This window comes from Salminus brasiliensis, chromosome 2 (genome assembly GCF_030463535.1).
Source record: "Salminus brasiliensis chromosome 2, fSalBra1.hap2, whole genome shotgun sequence".
Classification (NCBI taxonomy): Eukaryota; Metazoa; Chordata; class Actinopteri; order Characiformes; family Bryconidae; genus Salminus; species Salminus brasiliensis.
Window position 1 is genome coordinate 45,728,877 of NC_132879.1, and position 21,537 is coordinate 45,750,413.

Here is a 21,537-nt window from a genome sequence, read left to right on the forward strand (position 1 = left end):
TTCCTGTGGAACGCCATACTGCATACCGCAAAGCTCTCCCAGTTTATTTGCTTTCTTTTTTTTTGGTTGTTCATTTTACAAGCTCTCTCAGAGACTCCAAGTCATAGCTGAGAAGAAAACCCATCTGTCCCAAATAAAACCGAAACTGTTCTGAAACTGAGGTCAGAACTTACTGGAAGTTCCAGATAGTGGGAGGTGAAAGGTGCGACCATGCGACGTAGTGTGGAAACAGAAATGCGTTAAGTATTTTTTGACCTTATATGTTCAACTCTCTTCACCCTCCCAAAGCTAGAGCTCCTCTTTCTCGAGGTACACCGCAATCACTTTGGCTTGATTTAAAGCGACAGTAATCCTTTTCGTTTGGTCAATATCTCATTACGGTAATGCTCTCTGTGCCAAAACCGCACGGGCGATAGAAAGAGACACCTCGAGGAGGCCCAAATTAAAGCCACATGCCAGAGCACTGGGACCAGAAGAGTCCAGGGCGCAACTTGCCTGGGGAATCCAACCACTGATACGCCAATTTAAAGATGAGCAGGAAAAGACAGCTTTCCCACAGTGAAACCCCACATCCGTGTGTAACTCTTCAGCGGTTCCAACACAGTAGTTATCTTTCACACTCCTCCATTAAAAGCAGGAAACAACCAAAAATGCCAATATGACCAAGTATGAACAAAAGCTAGTGAAGACCTTTAAGCATGTCCCATATAAGACAATACGGGATCACTTTACTTGGATGGTCCATTATAGAGGCCTCGTAGATGCTCACCCGACATTTGTTGTGTATTGAATGTAACCCTAACCTTAACACAACCCTAAAACCTAACCTGCGACCCTAATCTTTATCTAAACCTTATATCTAACCTTAAACCTATCCTAAATAGAGTAAGGGTAAAAGTTAAGGTCAGGGTTAGGATCAGGTGTAGGGTTACATTCAATAGTCAATCATTTACATTACATTTTAGAGTTTGGTTGCATTTAATAGATATTTAATTGAACAGGTCATCTACAGTGGACCATCCAAGTAAGGTAATACCCACAACACACAGACACACACATTTACACACTTATAAAATGATAAAATGCACTCATAAAAGTGATTCAGATGATTCTTTGAGTGAAGCTCAATATTTTTAATAACGAGGTATAAATGTGAAAAACCTTTTAAAGATCTAAACAATCTCTTCACATGATTGTCCATGTTCTTCACCTATATATTAAGGTTCTTTACACTCACAAATCCAGTTCTTTACAGAACCAAATGTGATTCTATGGCAACGCTCAATAAACCTAAAAAAACGTTATGGCTAGCAAATCATCACTATAGGAAACAAAATAATCTCATAATTACTTTATGAGATTCGTTACTGATACATTCATGGTGAAATGCTCACACAGTCTAAAGAGTAGCATCATCATCATCATCATCATCATTAACACAGTTTTACAGTAAAAATCAAACATAGAAAAACTTCAAGCCATTTTCTACCATATTTGAAAAAGGCCAAGTACACTCGGATGTCCCACATGGACACTGGAACAAAATGAAAACATGATTTTTCAGCAGCCCACGTCCCTCAGGGCATACAGTATGTCATAGCACACATGCGGCACAGAGCAGCCAGATTTCTCAGCAGGAGGAGACAGGACACTTCTGTAGCGCACAAGAAAGAGAAGAGTCACAAATGTTTACAGAGGAAGCGGAAAAGAGCAGCAGGAGCCTGTCCTTCCTGGCTGGAGAAAGTGTGAGCGCGGCCAAAAACACGGCAACATCAAACGCAACCGCCCCACAAACAGGCCCAATAAAAACCCCTTGGAAGTCTATTAGAGACAGGAGTGTTGGGCAGGAGTGTACGGATGTAATTCCCACCACTCCACCACCCCCGCTATCATCTGATCCAGGGCTGCTGGTGGTTTGAGTTCCTCCGCTATGCTGAGCCTGTGGCTCCTGCACAGCCTGCATGGTTGGGAAGCTCCGCCAGCCCGACCTGGCTTCGGTTTCTTTTCTTTACAAACGGAAACAACAAATAAAACATCAATGAGCCCTAAGGGCCTTTCCTCTAGTCTGCCTTTCCACTAAAATCGTTGCACTCTTTGTTCTGAAGTACACAAGCCAGGCTGGATTGTTTGTACACTGGCTCAAAAAGAAGTGCTCTTTTTTTATGAACAACAAACTCTTGAAGCTCTACTTCCCTGCAGGTTTCACCTGCAATCCAAATCTAATCTTCTTCAGCTAATCAAGGACTTCTGAAGGCAATAACTGGATCAGGTGGGAAGGATTAGGGTTGGAATAAAAATCTGCAGGATTGTGGAGCTCCAGGAGCAACGTTGGTGACCACCCATCTGCTCTGATCACTGACTGATTGTGCTGGCTGTGCTGCACTTGGTAGTCAAGTGCTTCTACAGTTAGTTGGCCTAAAAATGATTGCTGCGTAGGACGGAATTTGTAAATCCACTCGTAAATGCATGGCAACCAGCCAGTTATCTGTTCATCTGCGATGTGCTAAAGATGGTTGTCCCTCAGAATTCACAATTCAAATTTTTCAAACTTAGGAGAAGGCATCAGCCTTGGCAGTCCAAGCTGATGAGAAAATGACTATTTAGACTGTAACTCAGCAATGATGTTCCAATGGACCTTAAAATGGGACTTCATGAAACAAACACTGGACCATGAAACCTGTGTATCGAACACCACGTTGGCATGTGGTGTCTGAGAATTTTATGAGCACATTATTTGTGCTCATTATATTATATATTATATACACTTAATAACTTGCCTACATCTTCAAACCATGTCTTTTTATCACCCTTCATCTCCGTGCCACACTGGTTGGTCATTTCTAATCATTTTATGGCATTTATGGCATTAGGCAGAGTGTGGATCTTCTCCAAGGACTCTTACTGGACTCCAGTAAGGGACCAGTAGGGAATTAAACGTCAGTCAGTCTGCCAAGTGGAGGACAGCAGTGTTATCCACTACGCTGGGCAATGAGTAACAAACAATCACGCAAAATCACTTGTCAACAAAACCACAGTGAAACATAATGAACAAGGAAAGGCTGTACTTTATTAACTCTATTCAGGCTTGGACTGGCGTTCCCCAATTCCCCAACCTAGAAGAATTCACAGCATTCTCCTGAGCCGAGGCGGCGAATGACAGCGAGTGCGTCCGAGTACACATTGCTGGGGCACAGAGCAGAAAGCCATTATCATCAAAGAATCTCTGCAGTCAAACTTTGCCCTCAGCACACAGGCGAGTGGGATGGTTTCAAAGGCTCCTGTTTATGAACATGGGGCTAAGAAAAAAATAAATAAGAAAGACGAGAAAGTCCCAAATAGCCTGAGGCAAGGGGATGAGAGAGGCAGCATGAGAGCGAAGCAAAAGGACAGAGATGATGTTAAAAAAAAGGCAAGTGTAAACGAACAGTTCTGGTGCTGATGGGTGGAGCAGAAGCTTGCTTATAGAGGAAATAGAAAATGGGTACGAGATGGAGCAAAACAGGGCAGGCCCACAGTTTCCCACAAAAGCTCTTGTCTGTGGAATGAACTAGTAGAAACAGTTCAATGCTAGATTTGTCACCTGTGTTTAGAATGGTACACTATACCAATCCTTATTTGTTACCAGCTCAGCAACCTTCACAAGACTGATATTGCAGAAAGTACAAAATGCCAATGAGCCTCTAACTAATCACCAAGTCACGTTTTCTATAGTGGCAATCACGTCCTATGAATACCTGGTTAATCAGTGAATCCATCAAATCTAAAAAACGGCACTTCAAATCTAAAGAACTGACGTTATTATCCAAAGTGACCAGCACTTGCACAGCTTGGCCTGGCCTTGGACACAGCCTGTGTGTCCTATTGGTGTAGTGTGGGTGAGTTTGCCCAGCCAGGGAATCAAACCCAGGTCTGCCACAGAAAGAGACAGATTTGTTACCCGCTAGACTACATTTACCAAAAAGTGTTCCGATGATATTTACAGAATTTGGCCGTTGTTCTCATCCAGAGCGACTTTTTATTAATATTAACATATTAATGTTAATGAATCCTAGTGTGCCAGAAGATAAGTGGGGTTACCCACTACGCTACACAGATAAATACTTTATTTTTTCTGCCATGTTCACCATTTGTGTTGGACAGAGATATAATTTGTCCGCCGCCTTTAACCCAGCCGTGCAGTGAACACACATACACACTAGCGATCAAACAGATACAATGAGACAATGAGTGAGAACACATGCTCTGAGAGCTGGGCAGCCATTGCTGTGGCACGCAGAGAGCAAAGAGGGTGAAGTGCCTTGCTTAAAGGCCCAACACTGGCAGCTTGCTGAGCCCACGGTACCAAACTCACAAACCTGTCATCAATAGCCCGGTGAGCCACCACTGCCCACTGCTACAGGCCAGGCGATCTTAAAACATCAAGAGTTTTTGCTATGTTGAAAAATCCATCACTGTTGCAATATGGATCTTTACCAGGTCTAGATGGTATTTTATCCATACCAGACAGCTCCAACCAGAATCCTGAACCAGTGCCTTAATCCCCTTCACTGATGGAGGAATAATTATCTTAATCTGGGATCGTTTTTTCTGAGTACATTTTCCTGATGCCGTTTTGTTCTACTAGCTGGCTTCTCGAAGTCACCTTTAAAGTATTATTTAATTTCCTCCAAAAATGTTTTCGTACAGTTTTGTCTTCAGCAAACTCTTACTAGCTGATCAGAACTGTGAAGGACCGTGCTCCTCCTAGTCCAGAGAGAGTCAGTGTTTTCTGCTTTGTGTCAAAAGACTTCCTCTATGCCAGCTCTTTGGAGTGTCAGTCACATGGCTGGCGTCTGATCCCTCCCGCGTGACCTGCTCGCACTTGTGAGGTGATGAGAGGAAGAATCAGTCCTTTCATGTGTGAAGTGTTCTTGAATTCTCCTTTTTTTCTAGTCTGTCTTCCCCACCTTTTTGTACTGACTGTACCCCTGTCTCTCTCTCCCTTTCTCGCTCTCTCTCTCTTCCTTGCTCTACCAGTCTCCCCAATTCATTCTCTTGCCAGTGCTGAGCATGCCTCTCACCACCACAGTAGTGCCGATGACTTTGCTGAGATGACTTTGCCCGCAGCTGTGTCTCACCCTCGGTGCATTCAAGGTTACTACCCTGCTCCGCTTTCCGAAAGCCCTGACTAAGTCAAAGAAAGCGTCTGGGTATTCAGAATCTACGGGGCAAAATAAAACTGTATGAAATGCTCAATCTTGCTTAACCTGAGATGGCCAACCCTTTCTGAAGTCTTCCACTCGTTATTACAGTCTTCCATCACTGCAGATGTAACCACACACATTAAAACTGTAAATATATTGGAGCATTTAAGTTAAAAATGAGACCATATTTCTGTAGAAAAACCTGTGATTTTACCACGTGTACATGTTGTAGGATCTCTATTCATTTACATTATAGAGATATTCGCCACTGTTGGAACACAGAAATAAGCAGGGCAAAAGAAAAGATTGTTTAATTTAGGCATGTATGATATGTAATTAATTTGGAATATATTAAGAGATAATAAATAATGCTTATAGTATAACCTTTTATTTTGTGTTCATAATATGCTATACATATATATACAATATATACAATATATAGTTGTCATATTAAAGTTGTTAAATTAAATACCAGAAGTCTACCTAAAAGTACAAGGTTGGAGGGTTGAAGGTTACAAGTGCATTTCCACTTACAGTTTGTCTGATGCTGGTATATACAGCAATCACCTTTAACATTAAAAACACAGGGAACTAAGGTGCTGCCACTGTGATCGGAGGATCGTTGGCTCAAAACCTGGGTCTGGGAGTTTGAGAAAGCGCAATTGGCCTTATTCTCCCAGGGGTGGGTTGATGGCACTTTCTCTCAATAACACTCCTAGTGTGATGTTGGTCAGCACAAGCGCCTGTTAGCTGTTATCGTAGACTGGGGAGCTGCAGTTTCCTTAGAGTGCACTGGCTGTCTAGCAATGCTGCATCAAAAGCAGTTCGAAAAGAGGCGGTGGCTGGCATCACATATGTCGGTGGAGCCGTGCTAGTCTTTACCCTACTAGTGTTGGAGTGATTAGGGAAGCTTAAGGTAACTGGCAAATCTTGCAGGGTAGTCAGTACCTTTGTCCGCCGCCAGTACCTTTGTGTGAGCAGGTCACGCGGGACTGACACTCCAAAGAGCTGGCATAGAGGGGCAGCTTCTTTTTAAAGAAAAAAAAGAAGAAGAGACATTGCTAACATGTTCAACAATGACAGAAAATTTCTCCCATTTCTCATACATGAGCACATCCTTGTGGTTCAAGCAAGATGTTAGAAACCCAAAAACCTTCCTTCCGTAAATGCCCCTCTCTCAACAGCACTCAATGTACCGCATCAGGACAAAAAAAAAAGAAGAAAAAACAACATCCCATTTGTGATAATTGTCCTGAGCTAACTATAGCCTCCTAATGGATGGTGAATGTTGTGGCGAGGCCATGCTCTTGTGGCAGGTGGAGAAAATGACATTCAGGATGAAAAAGGTCTCCCCCCGGGGAGAGGAGTGCGCTCTCGTTCCTCACATAAAAGCAGCAGCAGCCTCCCAGTGAGTCATAAAAGGCTTCCGTTTGACTCTTTTATATCTGCGTCTTTAAAAAGGCCCATAAAGCCACGATCCGCCCCAAGCACTTCAGCTTCATTAACTCCAGCGTTGTTGCCATTACCTATCGGCTCTCGCTTTTGGTGCGGGTGTGTGTGCGCGCGCACATCTTTTCAGCCAAAGCCTCCTCTGGGTTTCTCACATAAAAGCAGCAGCACTACCTTCCAGGATAGGCATGGCTGTATGAGTGTTGGTGAGGTTTGGTCAGCAGGGTATTGTGAAGCATTACACATAAAAATAAACACGAAAAAAGGCTCGAACTGGCCTTCATCAATAACCGATATCCCTGTAACGGTCAAGATTTTCTAAAGGGGATTGGCAGTATGAGTGTTCCAATGCCATAAATAATACATTATGTGTATTAATGCAAATTCAGAGGCCTTCAAGATAACCCAAGTTATCATGGTTATGATGATTCACTGCAATATTAATCGTAGGTCCAATTCAGTGTGTTTACAGCTTCATAATCTCACATTGATAAATATGTTCCAAAACTACTGAAATTAGACAGAATAATGAATAGAATGCAGCTGATATTTCCATGATCTCTCCATGTACTATAATGTGTTGCTTCACCTCTACATACCAATAAACCCTATAGCACCAACACGAAGTTAGAAACAAGGTGGGGGACCAAATTACTGTTGAAAAGTAGCTGAACGTCTCAAAATCTCACCAAGCCTTTCTCTTCTTCTCTCTGCCTTCCTTTCTCCCCCATAAAATCTGTCCATCTTTCCAGCTTAGCATTCATGGTTCTCTTTATGTCTCAGCTGCATTTACATGCGGGCCCTCTAGGAGCCATGATGTTTGCCACTCCAGCACAGAGTGAGCCCATGCAGTAAAAAGACCCAGTCTCCAACCATGCAGTAAAACTGGTATTTACTGTGCTTCATTATACGGTCATCTCGTTTCCCTTGTTCCCTCCAGAGTTTCCCTAGTGGAAGTCTTAACGTCTTCAAAATGTCGATATTTAATCTGTGGGAAAGGGGAAGATGGCTTGATGATTCACTCTCCATGTGTGCGTATCGCATGTCTAGAGGTCTCATGCCATAGATGTGGTACCCAGAAACACGCTGGGTTCATTTTCATCGCAGCGGAGGGCTGAGCGAAAAAGGAGAGGGTGATTCAGGAGAGCCAAATCCTGGGGTCAGAAGGATGTTTCTGAAGAGCACTGCTCTCCTGCATTCCAGTATTCCAGATACTCTATTTTCAGCTATATCTCTCACAAGCAAGTCCAAGTGTTCAGCATGCTGAAGTTTAGACCTGGCCAGATCATAAATGTACGGCTCCAGTTCTGAAGTGTCCAGATTGGTCCAGATCAGATTGGTGATTTGCCTGGGCAAACACACCTGATTTTACATGCACAAAGATTTCATTTATAAAAACGGCTCCTACAAGCACCATTAAGGTCCTTAAGGTAACCAAAAGCGGTTCTTCTATGGAAGGGGTGGCCAAGCCTGGTCTTGGTGATCAATCAACCTGTAGAATTTAGTTCCAATCATAATTCCATCCTAAATAGAGCAGTTCCAGATAATGAAGGCCTTCAAGGGCATAGGAATATTAGAGCCAGGTGTGTCGGATCTCAACTTTCCAGGGTGGTAGATCTCTATCACTAGGAGCAGCTTCATTTGTGGGTTCCAGGTATGTTCAAGACAAGCGGTCACTAAGCTGTGCTCGACTACAGTTCCTCAGACATTCCTGGACATTCCTGGGTTAGACTAATCAGAAGGTTCCTCAATTGGTTTGGTCGGGTGGAATAGCCATCCGGGCGCCTTTAAGAACTCTCGGATTCAAGATACACTGGAGATGAAGCTGGATCGAGCCTCAGGCTCAGACTCAGACTCAATGGCGCTCCTTCCCCTTCGGTCCCCCCTCCACGTCCCCTTCTCCAAAGTCAACAGCAGCTGCCCCGAACATGATCACCCTGCTCAAGGGCTTGACCCCCATATCCCCCGCTTCCACTACTCTGTTCCTCTGGAAGCGTCTCCAATTAGCTGAAACATTAGAAGAACCTTTTTCTTCAGAGCTCGGAGAAACAGGAAAGAAGAGGGCTATTGCTCTGTGGCCCCCTCAATGGTGTCCCGGGATGACCCTGTTCAATCTGCCTTGACCAACCGCTCTGACGAATCCAAGCGGAAACCATGCAAACCCTCAGCAACAACCAGTTCCCCTTCCAAAAACCCTTGTTGAGGCCAATAGCGTGTGGAGGCTAGTTCCAACAGTCCTGGCTTATTCTGATATGGACTCTCTGCCCCTCAGGACTAAAGCGTGGTGTCTTTAAGGGAGAGGCAGTGGCTGCTGGTCTTGGCCTAAAAAAGACCATTGCTGGGTCTAGCATCTCCCCCAAAACAGCCCCACACAACGGGTGCATTGGGGCGCTTCAAGTAGGGGAGAAAAAGCCACAATGTGGCCTCAGCAGCAACATGACCCTACGAAGGAACCTGGAGGCCTAGCTCATATTTTTCTTTTTTTTCTTTCGACCGCATCAGATGCTCACACACACACACACACAAACTCACACACAAACATACGGCGCCTCAGGTCAGAGTCCAATAACACTGCACTGCCAGTGCTGAAAATAAAGAAAATGAACTCAAATCAAAACAAAGAACAGATGATACAGGGAAAAGGGAAACGTGAAAAGGGAGAGTATGTGAAAGAGTGACCGAGAGGCCAGAAAAAACACCAAAAAACCACACCAAAGTGGGGGCCGCTTTGGCTTTGTTGTCCAGAGGTCTGTGGAAAAGAGAAAACAGTCCCTCCACAAAAGCAGGGACTTTCTGTACAGCAAGTGTTTGACATCAACAGTGAACTCTGATAGAGCCTTCACTCTGTTTAAGACCAAGACTCTTCATACAGTTACATGATCCTGCTACAAGTCTACAGCAGTAAAGCTGTGCATATTCAGTAGGCCTGGATAAGAACGAATTGATGTCTTGGATTAGAAGTAAGGGAAGGCTGCCTTTGTTTTGGTGGCTTCTGCTTTCTGTCATTAACTTTAGCCTCATAATCCAGAACAAGAGGTCAGGAGATCCATCAATTTGATCAGAGAGAGAAGAAATATGATCGCTCTTCACCTGTCATGATTCTCAGCTATTCCCCAAACGGAAAATCAGAACAAACATCCAAACACAAGAAGAGAGGAACTGAACGAGAGCACCAGAGTGCAAGACCGTTAACTCTACAAATCTCTGAGCGTTTGCTATTTTAGATCTCAGTGTAGTGTTGCTAAGCTCCAAGTTCAGTTTGAGGAGCAATGTTATAAAGAGCAGAGCTTCAATACAAGTCACCCCACCATCTCCAACAGAGAGATTGCACTAGCAATGTGATGCACACTATAAAAATGTCTTCTGGAATTCGACCCACTGTTTATTATAGTAATAAGATAGCAAGAGGTCAAAGTTAGCAAATGTCACAGGTGCAGCACGCAGGACAGCAAGATTTTCTTCTATTATTCATGATGACCTGCTTGAAAACCAAGAGACCAACTTGTGCTTTGTCTGACTTTGTCTGACAAACTTTAGAGTTACCTTGACCAGTTGAGAGCTTTCATTGATGTTATCCTCCCGCTTGCGCGCCTCCTCCATCAGCTGAGCATTCTTGCTCTTCTCCACTTGCTCCTTGTGCTTCAGTGTGGCCACCTTCTTGCTCTGGTCCTTCATCTGCCTGCAAAGGAACAAGCAAAACAGACAAACCACCTCAGAGGACACTTGCCAGAGCCTGGACACCAATATACAACCCACAGACATAGAAAATAGTAAACAGCAGCTCTGTATATGCAAAAAAAATAATAATAAATTGAGTCCAAATATAACATACGATGCTGAGAAAAAACATGGTGGATTTATGTGCAAGCTGTTGCAGACCATCAGCAACATGTTTTAACATAGCCGTGGGATTTTTCTCATTACTGCCCATGTGCAGAGAGATGAAAACAAGTGAAGATGACACAAAGCAACACCCAAAAGCAAAATAAACATTTTTGCAGATGCAAGGGACAGTTTCACTTATGATCTCAGTCATGTCAAACTGGGAACAGATTTTGTACCCGTTCAGCCCCAGTGAGGAGCACATTGTGGGCCTGTTGTGAGTGTTTTCCTGTTTACGTGGCTGCAATGCCTGGATTCTGTCCTGGCAGCGTCATGGCCAGATCGGTTACCAATCACGGTCTCAACTTGATCAAAAAAAATAAATATAATAATAAAAAATCTGACACGCCTCCCCTCCCTCTCCCTCTGCATACAGAGCAGATGTGAATGTAACTAGGCCAATATGCTTTTATACAGAGTCTAATGAATCGTGATACAGCAGCCCAGAAAAGGCCCTCTTCCCTCTCGCCTCCACAGCAGAGCAAAGCAGACATTGAACGCAGCAAGGTAATTGATGAGTTATAAACAGGGGTTGTGGGAGCTGACAGGCAAGTTTCATGTTTGGTTTCCAGGAAAGCACTACCTAGCGCTCTTTTGAGCCCATGTGTCTAGATCTACACTAAGTCCATGTAAAACAAAGCAGGAGAAACTGGGAGAGGAAAAAGTATGCACTGTGGAGAGCAAAACTCTCCTGTGATGCATTACGAAAGTGTTGGGTGAGCTTCCAGCGCGATTATACTGACACAGGGTGATCCCAAACAAGGCCAGGTGAGTCCGAGCCAAGCCACTATATGCTTCTAGCACCTGATCATTCTTCTGGACTAACCATCAGAACACAGTGGAGGCTGTGTTTAACGAGTAGCTGGAGAAAACCACAACCTCCTGGCTCCGACTGCAGATATCAGCGCAGAAGTATCCCTGTGCGGATCAAACCTTACCCGGAACAACTAGCACCGGCCACAGATCAGAGACTGGAGGTATGCCTGTGGCAGAGAAATGGCTACTTCCATAGTTAGTACGGTCAGGGCGCTTAACAGTATGTGCCTGTGTGTCGGGGAGATTCTTATTCAGGGTTCACAGGGTTTTCTTTTTCAGACAGTATATGGATGGATTATGTGCATGTATACTGTGGCAGTGTAACACTGCACCCCGTGTTGAGACTGAGTGAGAGGTGAGCAGCGACCCCTCACTGGGACTCAAAAACAGCAACGTGTAACACCATAAATAAACCTACCAGGTTTCAGGTATATACGGTAGGGTATCTCAAAACATTTATCACAAAAGTGACATCTGAAGTCTTTTTTTCCTGTTTACTTTTGATCAGAATGGATTAAAGCTCACAAAAACTGCTGACTTGACAGTTGTCCAGAAGAGAAGCATCGACACCATCCACAAGGAGGGTAAGCCACAGAAGGTCATTGCTAAAAAGGGCTGGCTCTTCCTAGACTGCTGCATCAAAGAATGTCATGAAAGGTTGTCTGGAAGGCGATATTCTGGTAGTAAAAGGTGCACAAGAAAAAAGAATGAACGCAACCTTAAGAGGATTCAAGTACTTGGACTGCAGCTGGTCCACCACATCATACACGTCTCTAGGAAATAAGCTACCACTGACGGAGAAAAAGAACTGGACTGTTGCTCAGTGGTCCAAAGTTCTCTTTTCAAAAGTAAGCAAATTTTGCATTTCATTTAGAAATCAAGGTCCTACGGTCCAAAGGACAAGAGGAGGGGCACAGACTCCCAAGGTGATTGATTGGGGTGCCATGTCATCTGCTAATGTCCACTGTGTTTTAAAAGTCCAAAGCCAATACAGCTGCCCACCAGGAGATTTGAGAGCACTAAACGGGTTTGCGGACCATGATATTCCTGTCCTTGATTGGCCAGCCAACTCTCCGGACCTCAACCCCATAGAGAATCATTGGGGTGTTTTTTAAGAGGAAGATGAAAAACACCTAAACCGGCAACACTGACTAGCTGTGGGCCATTAGCAAAGCAACCTGGGCTTCTTGTGGTAAAGAAGCCCCAACGAAGTATTAAGTGTATATATGAACATGAATGATTTTGGATTGAAGTTAGAAATATTCTGATCAAAAGTAAAACAAAAAAAATAAAAATTATTATTATTATGTTAAATTATGAACAGAAATGTACTCCTCACGATATGTACATTGTTGAGATTCACTAGTATGTGTACTATTTATCTATGCTTTACAGGAGAAGGGAAAAAAATTAATGCAAAATGTCATTCTGCAGCATTTCTATTGGTATAGAAATATAACACACTGTTACACTGTGTGCTTTGTCAGCTCATACACATAGCAACCTTTGGTACCTTTCCTGCCTTTAATGCACTGCGTTTGCCATGCTAGTGTTTCTTCCTGGCAGGCTCCATGTCGTAGCTCAAACCCAATCCAAATAGTTCTGCATTGCTAAAATCCCAAAGCAACGTGACACTCTTAACTGTATAAGAAACTGCAATTTTCCTATTTAGAGTCTAGCCAAGCCATCTGCTTGGCTCTGCGGAGCACTCCAATAAGCAGCTGACTGTTATTCCATTGAACGATTTCCTAATTCACCTTCTTGATTAGCTGAACTTGGATGTGACCTTCTTCGACGCAGTTCAGCAGGGAAAACCATAATCCCTGTAAAAGGGGTTGACTCGGGTCTGACTCATGGGCGACTCAGTGAAGCTTATCCTACTCTGAAAGGTTTTTTGAAAAATGAGCGTGAGAATACAAGAATGCACTGTGATTTGGAAAACACTCCTGAAAGACAGAAGCAGAAGGGATCATTAGGATTCTTCAACCTAGGAGGTACAGTAAAGGACCATAAGCGCTATCACACATGCACATTAGCCTGGTTTTGTTTCCAGTAAGCTTCCCGATGGACATAACCGCTGGTGAGACAGATCTAATCTGGCCCATTATGGCAGATTACACCTGGCCTCAATACACCTGGAGTGCAAAAAGCAGCATTAGACAACATATATTACAGGTTGTGTGTGTGTGTGTGGTCGTAATGAAATTTGAGTGTTTTTAGTTCTCTTTTAAACATGTTATACAAGAAGCCATGCAATACTATATACTACAGCTCGGAAGATTGGAGTGACTTAATTTAATTTAATTGTTCAATACAATAATTTTTCTCCTCCCTCAATAGTCCTGATTTTTTTAATATAATGAACATTCTGTATATTCTTATTCGAACCCAATTATTAATGCCACATAGCTTAACCACCACAACAAGACAATGATTTTAATAGTTACTGAATGTCCTTCTGAAAAGATATATATATATAGTCACACGAGACTATTAATTGCATATTAAAATTATTTCCTGGGGCACATTATATATATATATATATATATATATATATATATATATATATATATATATATATATAATGTTTATATACATTATATATATTATATATATATATATATATAAATTAATATAATATTATATTATAATAATAATATAATCATATAATATATAATAATACTGTAATATATATTATATTATATATTATATACACACATTATATATATATATATATATATATATATATATATATATATATATATATATAAACATTTATTTTGCTCACAGATGAGCATACATCCTAGTTCTGCAGTATCCACATTTCATGACAGCATTGTGTAGTTCCTGCGTTTTTTTGGCAGACGTCAACAGTAGACCCTTGAGCCTTGGGCTCTGTGACCTTGCTGCTGATTCACCTAGAAGCACTTCTCGTAGGTTAGTGAGCTGATGGGAGTTTAATGCCAGGACAGCTCATAGGCCATTTTTTCTGGCAGTAGCAGTGTCGTCGGATATTGTGCATGGGGGTGTCAGATATGTGCTTTTAGTGTTGTAATTGATAGGAACCTGGCCAGTGCTCAGCTATGAAACACTGATCAGGATCTGTCATGGTAGTAAACTATGCATTTGGTACGTACTAACCACTGTGGAAAAACCTCACAAGACCTCCCGTTGTGAAGATGCTCTGACCTCGTCATCTAGCCATTACAATCGGACTCTTATTAAGTTCTCTTGTCTCACTCTTCCTTTTTCCTGCTGCCTATATTAATTTATTAATTAACACTAATAGGGGAAAAAATTTAGAAGCTATCCAAAACATATTTACTATCGGTTACCATGGTATACACTGAACCCAGTGAACTCAATTCGTGTTGACACAAACTCAGCCTTACAGATTCTGCTGTAACTCAAACAAATAAAGCCAGAAGTCCCAGAGTGTTTTTGTCGAAGCTTATCACTTCAGACCATATCATTAAAACGTAGTGGCAAGAACATGACAACACATACAATTTGGACTGGACATTTCACCTGTCTTAATACAACAGGCGACCGTGTGTGTGTGTGTGAGTGTGAGCACTAGCATTCACATACACACACACAAAGTGGAACACTCTCCACATAGTCAGTAAATATGTTAACAGACCTGTATTATTTAGGTAAAAAGAACTTTTTCCTTGCGAAGGTGGAAGCCATCAGGGTAGTGACTGCTTTAAAAACACAGGCTGTAGAGAGAGTACCTCTTTTTTCCAACAGGAACATTTTCCTTTCCTCTAAATAAAACCCAGCATCTGAGTATGTACATACGTCCCCTCTCCCATGTCTCCAGGCTGTGTGCTGTATATTAACACCAGCCGTGTTAGCTCTGGAAAAGCTCTCATTGCACTTATCTATTGGTCCGGATTCAGGCAGCCAGGGGGAGTCACAGGAGGAGAGACATTAGCAAAGGGGGTCGGGGGGCCTGGTCAAATGAATAAAAACTGTTTGGGACTAAACACGCAAGGGTTGGGAGACCTTCTGAGGAGGAGTAAGAAAAATATATGCTAAGCTTTGACTTTTCTGCCTTTTCACAGTTCCAGTACTCTACTCCCTGAACTTCAACATAAAAAAAAAAAAATGCTCATGGGGGCAGGATTTATTACAAGAATGTGGAGGTGGAGTGGGAATAGGAGAATGGTCGCCACCCACTGATACATATTCTCCAATTCATCATCGATTGGTGGCGTAACGGACACAGCAGCCAAGTGTAATTTATCGGCCAAATCACTTGTTTTATATATATATATATATATATATATATATATATATATATATATATATATATAAATAATTTGACGCTGCAATTTTAAGGTAAAATAAAAAAAATAAAAAAAACTATGTAGTGTTGCTTTCAACCCGAAAGTCTACATTTCAATCAGATCTTGATTGCTTCTATTCTAACATGGTGTTAGAATATATATATATATATATATATATATATATATATATATATATATCTCTGCAGTAAAGCTCTAAAAAAGAATCCCAAGGGAGGAAGCTAAGCATTTAGATAATGTCAATTTGGTTCCTGGCTTGTTAGTTCATTCAATTACTTTTGAGCCTGTGAAAAAGGAGGAGGGAAAGGAATAAGGAACAAAATGGCTGATCAAAAATGCTAAAGGTTTAAGGCAATTACTTTGGAAATACCATTGAATTAAAAAGACACGCTATGGAAATTCAGCATTTCTTGCTCCTGGACTCCCCCCTTCAGTCAGGAAGTGTAATTCACTCTTTGAACCACCACTAAAAGACATTCGTTTGGAGACACTAACAGATACAGTCACTGAAAGTGAAATATTCACATGGACTGAGGCAGTACAGCATATCACCTGATTTTACACAATTATGGCGAGCTATATAATAGCAAATGCTGCTTTGCCAATGTTCCATACTGCAGTTAGCAGTGTGCGGAGCCTGGAGTAGCAACAGCAGCAGCGTTTTTCTCATCAAGGTCAGTGAAGCATCAACATGATTTTGACGCTGCAATTTTTAAGTAAAAAAAAAAAAAAAAAAAAAAAAAAAAAAAAGAATCTACGTAGTGTTGCTTTCAACCCGAAAGTCTAAATTTCAATCAGATCGTAATTGCTTCTATTCTAACGTGGTGTTAGAATACTTCAAAACCTAAACAATGTGTCTGTCCAAATTTATAAACTCGACTATGCATAAACTAAAATGGACATGTATCTCTCATAATCTTCTTCTGTGCTTCAGTTGAAGCTTTTTCTAGTTTTAGATCTAATAAACTAATTTGCTTAGGATAAACCACTATTTTAAAAACACTCCTTCATTTTAAAACATTTCAGATGGTTATTTTGCTTTTTTTTTTAATTTAATAATATTTATATAGGCTTCAAACACTAGAAGGTTATCAAAAAATATTACATTTATTATGCTGGTCCTGATCGCAACATTAATAATTTATTTTAAAGACAGCTTTAGGCAATGTTTACAGGGTAAGACTTGAAAAGGCTTTGAAATTCTCAAGATATTGGTTGAAGCATGGGGCAAACAGAAAAGTCCGAGAACTTTCTCCTGTTGAGAGATATTTCTGCACAACTAACTGCATAACGAACCCTTTGAAACATACATCAAGTAAATACCTCCCCCAATAACAGTTGCTTGACATTAAAATCTCACTGGTGCTGCTTATTTGCTTTTTTTCAAAATGATTTTTTTATGGGCTTCTTTGAATATTTTAGTTGGCCTTCTATGAGAATGTAGTATCCATGTATTCTCCTTTGAAGCAATGCCATTTTAAGGTCACAAAGCTGGAGAGAAAAGCTCTGAGGGCCATTAAGGAGAAATAAGGCCCTAGTTCAATCATAGCTAACACTTAATAACAGAAAATGAGACCCAGTGGCAAAGCAGGCATGATGTTATGATGAATATACACTGAAGTCAATGCTGGAAGAATGAATCCATCATGTTATTAGGAGTAGTGCAGGGTAGAAAACAGAAACCCACTAACGTTACCAATCCGGAGCGTGTTTATGAGCAGCCTGTGGACTTGCAGAGGAGTGTGGAGATGGCTTAAGTACAGGCTTTTCATCCAAGTCATTTTGAGTCAGTCATAATGTCATGTTTTTGTTTTGTTCTTCCTTTCCCCTCTGTCTAATGTGCTGACAGTGCTGTATGCCATTGTGTACACACTCACAGACTCCAGTGTCAGTAAAGCCTGTGCCCATGTCAGAGCCAGTGCTGTCAATTAGTAATTGGGATCTACCAATTACACAGAATACAATGATCACCAATTTTTTTTTTTTTTTTTTTTTTTTTTTAAGTTTGATCACTCAGTCATACAAATTCTACTCATCAACATCAGATTTTTTTTATAAAGTAAAAAAACAAAACAATAAAAAAAACCTTTAAAACCTTAATACTAAGGGAAGAAAGGAATGTCTTCCCTTCATTACACTTTGCTTTCCAAGTGCTCATTTGAACTCCATAAGTGTCTTTACAATGACCAACGAACGCCAGTACAATGTCTGGCATGTCAAGAAATTTTGAAGTTATTAAAAAAAGAGGGATACTGTAGATTCCTCCACCGATTCCCGTCCAATAGCTGCGATTTCCCAAGAAGCAAGGCTAATTTTACTGCTCAGCAGAGTTGGTGCAGACGGCTACAGTATTTGAAAAACAAAGCCCAGCCCTGACATTAACAGCTCCATCTGTGGTAAGCCGGCGCTTTCTGAGGCTGACAGAGCTGGACTTTAAGGTTGCCAGGAAGCAGCTGTGCCAAGATCTGCGGCCAGGTGTGCGCTGGGACGCCCCAACCATGCAAATGTGTGGGCCTTTCCCCAAGCTTGCCACGTTACGCGCCAACATCTGCCCGTTCTCATCTGTGGGAGCAGCAGAGCATGGCGAGCTTCTACGGGACGACTGCCCCCTGCCCTCTCCGACTAATCAAGTTAATCATGTGGCCGGCCCTCAGGCCAGGCCAGCCAAAACTAACCAGGAACCATGCGGAGACAGCAGGCAGGCTTAGGCACGTCACCCCCTCCACAACCCCCCCCCCCAAACTCCTAGATTTAATAATCATTTTCAGACAGCTGCAGGCCTCAGAGATAGACCTTAGGACTGTGGCCTTGACCTGACTTAAAAACCAATCCAGAGAGCAGAGCATTGCAGTACAGCCCTCTTTTGTAATGGACCTGAGACAACAGGCTGGGTCACCTCAATACAGCAAGGTGGCTAATGAATATGGCAAAGACTTTTCGAACTGCTGCTAGTGCAACATCATTTATTTAGCCTAATATTCAGTACCAAGTCATCCTGTTCAAATACTTCCCAATATTTTTTTTTTTCCTTTTTGCATCAAATATTGTATTTCTATCTCTTCTCCACTACAGTGCAATATGAGGTTGCACGAGGAGGTTGCACAGGCAGTCATGTGCAGGTTTGGGAAATAAGCAGAGGGAACTGACTTTTTGTGTATAGAATATAGAACCTACGTCCAAATATTTCTGGACACTCTTACAAATGAATGCATTCAGCGGCTTTTCCCCTATAGAATATAGAACCTACGTCCAAATATTTCTGGACACTCTTACAAATGAATGCATTCAGCGGCTTTCGGCTGCACCCATTGCTGACACAGATGTGCAGCACCCCCCCCCCCCCCCCAACAGTGAGCTGTGGAACTGTGTTCTCTGGAACGGTGCTGAAGAGTTGGGGATGACGTAGGGTGCTGATCATCCAACATCCTGACCTCACAAATCCTCTTGTTAATGCAAACAATCAAATCCTCACAGCAATGCTCCAAAATCTAGTACAAAGACTTTCCTGGACAGTGGAGAGAGTATAAATACTCTTAATTTCATAAAAAAAGACAATGAATAAGCAGGTGTCCCAATACTTCTAACTATACAGAGGATTCCTGAAAACAGCCTGTGCCGTACCAACAGCATACCAACCAACCACAGCGGAAACGTAAAAATAAAAAAGAAAGCACGTAAAGCAGAGGTTTCAAACTCATTTAGCCTGTGGGCCATTTACCCTGTTTCACTTCTGCCAGGGGACCTATCCATTGTGTACACCGACTTACTCCTGTACCCCTTAAAACATATACAGTCCGTTTTCCTTAATAAAATTGGTAATAACACATAAATCAATTTGCTTAACCAGAGCAGCATTATTGTTTTTGTAAGTCACTCTTCTGTTTTATTAGGTGTACTATTAACATTCACAGTACTTGCCAGACACCTCAACAGTGTTTTTGGCTGTGCAACTGCAGTGGAAACCCTGAAGACTGCTGCAGCGTGAGCATCACTTAGTCTCGATCTCCACACCGTCTACAATGATCCCTGTTATTAGGCTACGTTGCGAGGACAGATCAGCACACTAGATCAATTCAGAATGTTGCTGGAAATTGTATCCTCAACTATTCAGACTTTGAAGTAAGAACAATAACAATAAAAGTGCTATTGTTAATATAAAATGAATATAAATATGCCCTTGGCAAGATTAATATTACATTTATACTGACATTCTGATGGTTGATCTATAGTTTTTCTTTTTAATTAAAGTGCAAACAGCACTTTCATGAAGATTCTTATATTGACTAATGTTTTCTTGTTGGGAATTTGTTCAATTTACGAGGACAATGGAAATGATCATTATATGAGCATAGCTGTAAACAGTTTCAGAAGAAGTGATGAATGAGCAGGTGTCTCAATACTTTTGTCCATATAGTGGAAGCAGCTTTGGACAGACATCTTATGCCAGGCTCAGACTACATGATATTTTTTTCTTTCACAATGTTCACTATGTCAGATTAGGCACTTATTGAGCCCTAAATTTGTGCCTCGTCTTAATCGTGAGACATCCTTGTCTGAGTTAGTAGGTCTTTGAGGAGGAGGGTCAAGAAACTGTCAGTCATGGCTATAGAAGCGCTGTGTATGATGCTGGCTGGTTTTGTGTTCAGAAAGAAAAAGAACTATGAAAAAATGACGAGGGCCTGTGCCTGGGTGTTGCAAAGAGGAAAGTATGGGCTGTCTATTCAACGAGAATTTAAGGGAACATGTCAATAACACTAAATACATGTAGTTAGCTATAGGGGTCACTGTATGTAAAAGTTTTGTTCAGGCCGAAAAAAAACAAACACACACACACACACAAATCTGTTAGGACTGTCAGGAAATTTAAATATTGATTAATGAGGCTATTTGAAAGGTCATTTTTATCACTACCACACTGGACATATGGCAATATTCAAATAAAAAAAAGAGAACCATCGCCTCCAATCTCTGCATATACATATTCTAGCCCTACTGTGCCCTTTTCTGAGCTTGAGATTGACCACCTGTCAATCAGCCCTACAGGGCGGAGTCAGAGCCCACCAAGCAGAAAATACGAACATGGCAGTTGTACAAGTAATCTGTGGATTGCCTCAACAGATGAGGTGGAGGACAGCAACATGTCCGAAGCAGAATCTACCTTCACATATGACCGATAGATGTAAGCCATGGCTCCAACAGTCCCAAGTAGTTGTGGTGGGCAGAGTAGCCCCTTTCTTGACTGGGACTTTCTCTTAGCCATGCCTTATTCCTTTAGCAAGGGGCAGCTTGAGTGGCTCAAGAATTCATAAATAAACATGTAACATTATTGGTACCACCACAGTATCTTTGGCTGTGATGATGTAAACAATTACAGCTCTGGGGAAACTGATGGGTTATGATGATTTCTTTCACAGCATTTAGAGCTTTTAATCTACCAAGATCTTATATTTTCCACAAAGCGTTCCCTGATTTCTGTTCTGTGTAAAGGTTTCTGATAAAGACAAAGATCAATAAGAAAGCCCAAGAGGCTGTGCTGCACCTTACAGACACCGATATACTATATTTTCCCCAAATAAAAAAAGTGTTGTGTCATGAAGTGTCCATGCTTCTGGAGAACAATTTTGCACAATTTTGCTCAAATTAAAAATCAAAATATTTCACAGATTTTCTGTATAGACTGGTATGTGGGACTGGAGGCATGTAGTAGCATTAAAGATGCAAATAAATGCATGAATCTATTGTTCTCATCAGCCATAATCTTGAAATGAGTGGGGGAGGGAACAAGCTTGTTCATATACCACTGAGATAAAGAGAAAGGGCGTACGTGTGTGTGTGTGTGTGTGTGTGTGTGTGTGTGTGTGTGTGTGTGTGTGTGTGTGTGTGTGTTTTAAGGG

The 21,537-nt window shown here is 41.7% G+C and overlaps 1 protein-coding gene across 10 annotated transcripts in view; it reads right to left on the minus strand.

The window, feature by feature from the left end:
• The window catches only part of erc1b (ELKS/RAB6-interacting/CAST family member 1b), a 276,578-nt gene that overhangs the window by 147,337 nt on the left and 107,704 nt on the right, over positions 1-21,537 (minus strand). For all 10 annotated transcript variants that reach the window (XM_072672916.1, XM_072672915.1, XM_072672914.1 and 7 more), the window contains one exon: positions 10,176-10,311. In XM_072672916.1, the coding sequence (XP_072529017.1) occupies positions 10,176-10,311 (136 nt within the window). The remainder of the gene's footprint in view (positions 1-10,175; positions 10,312-21,537) is intronic.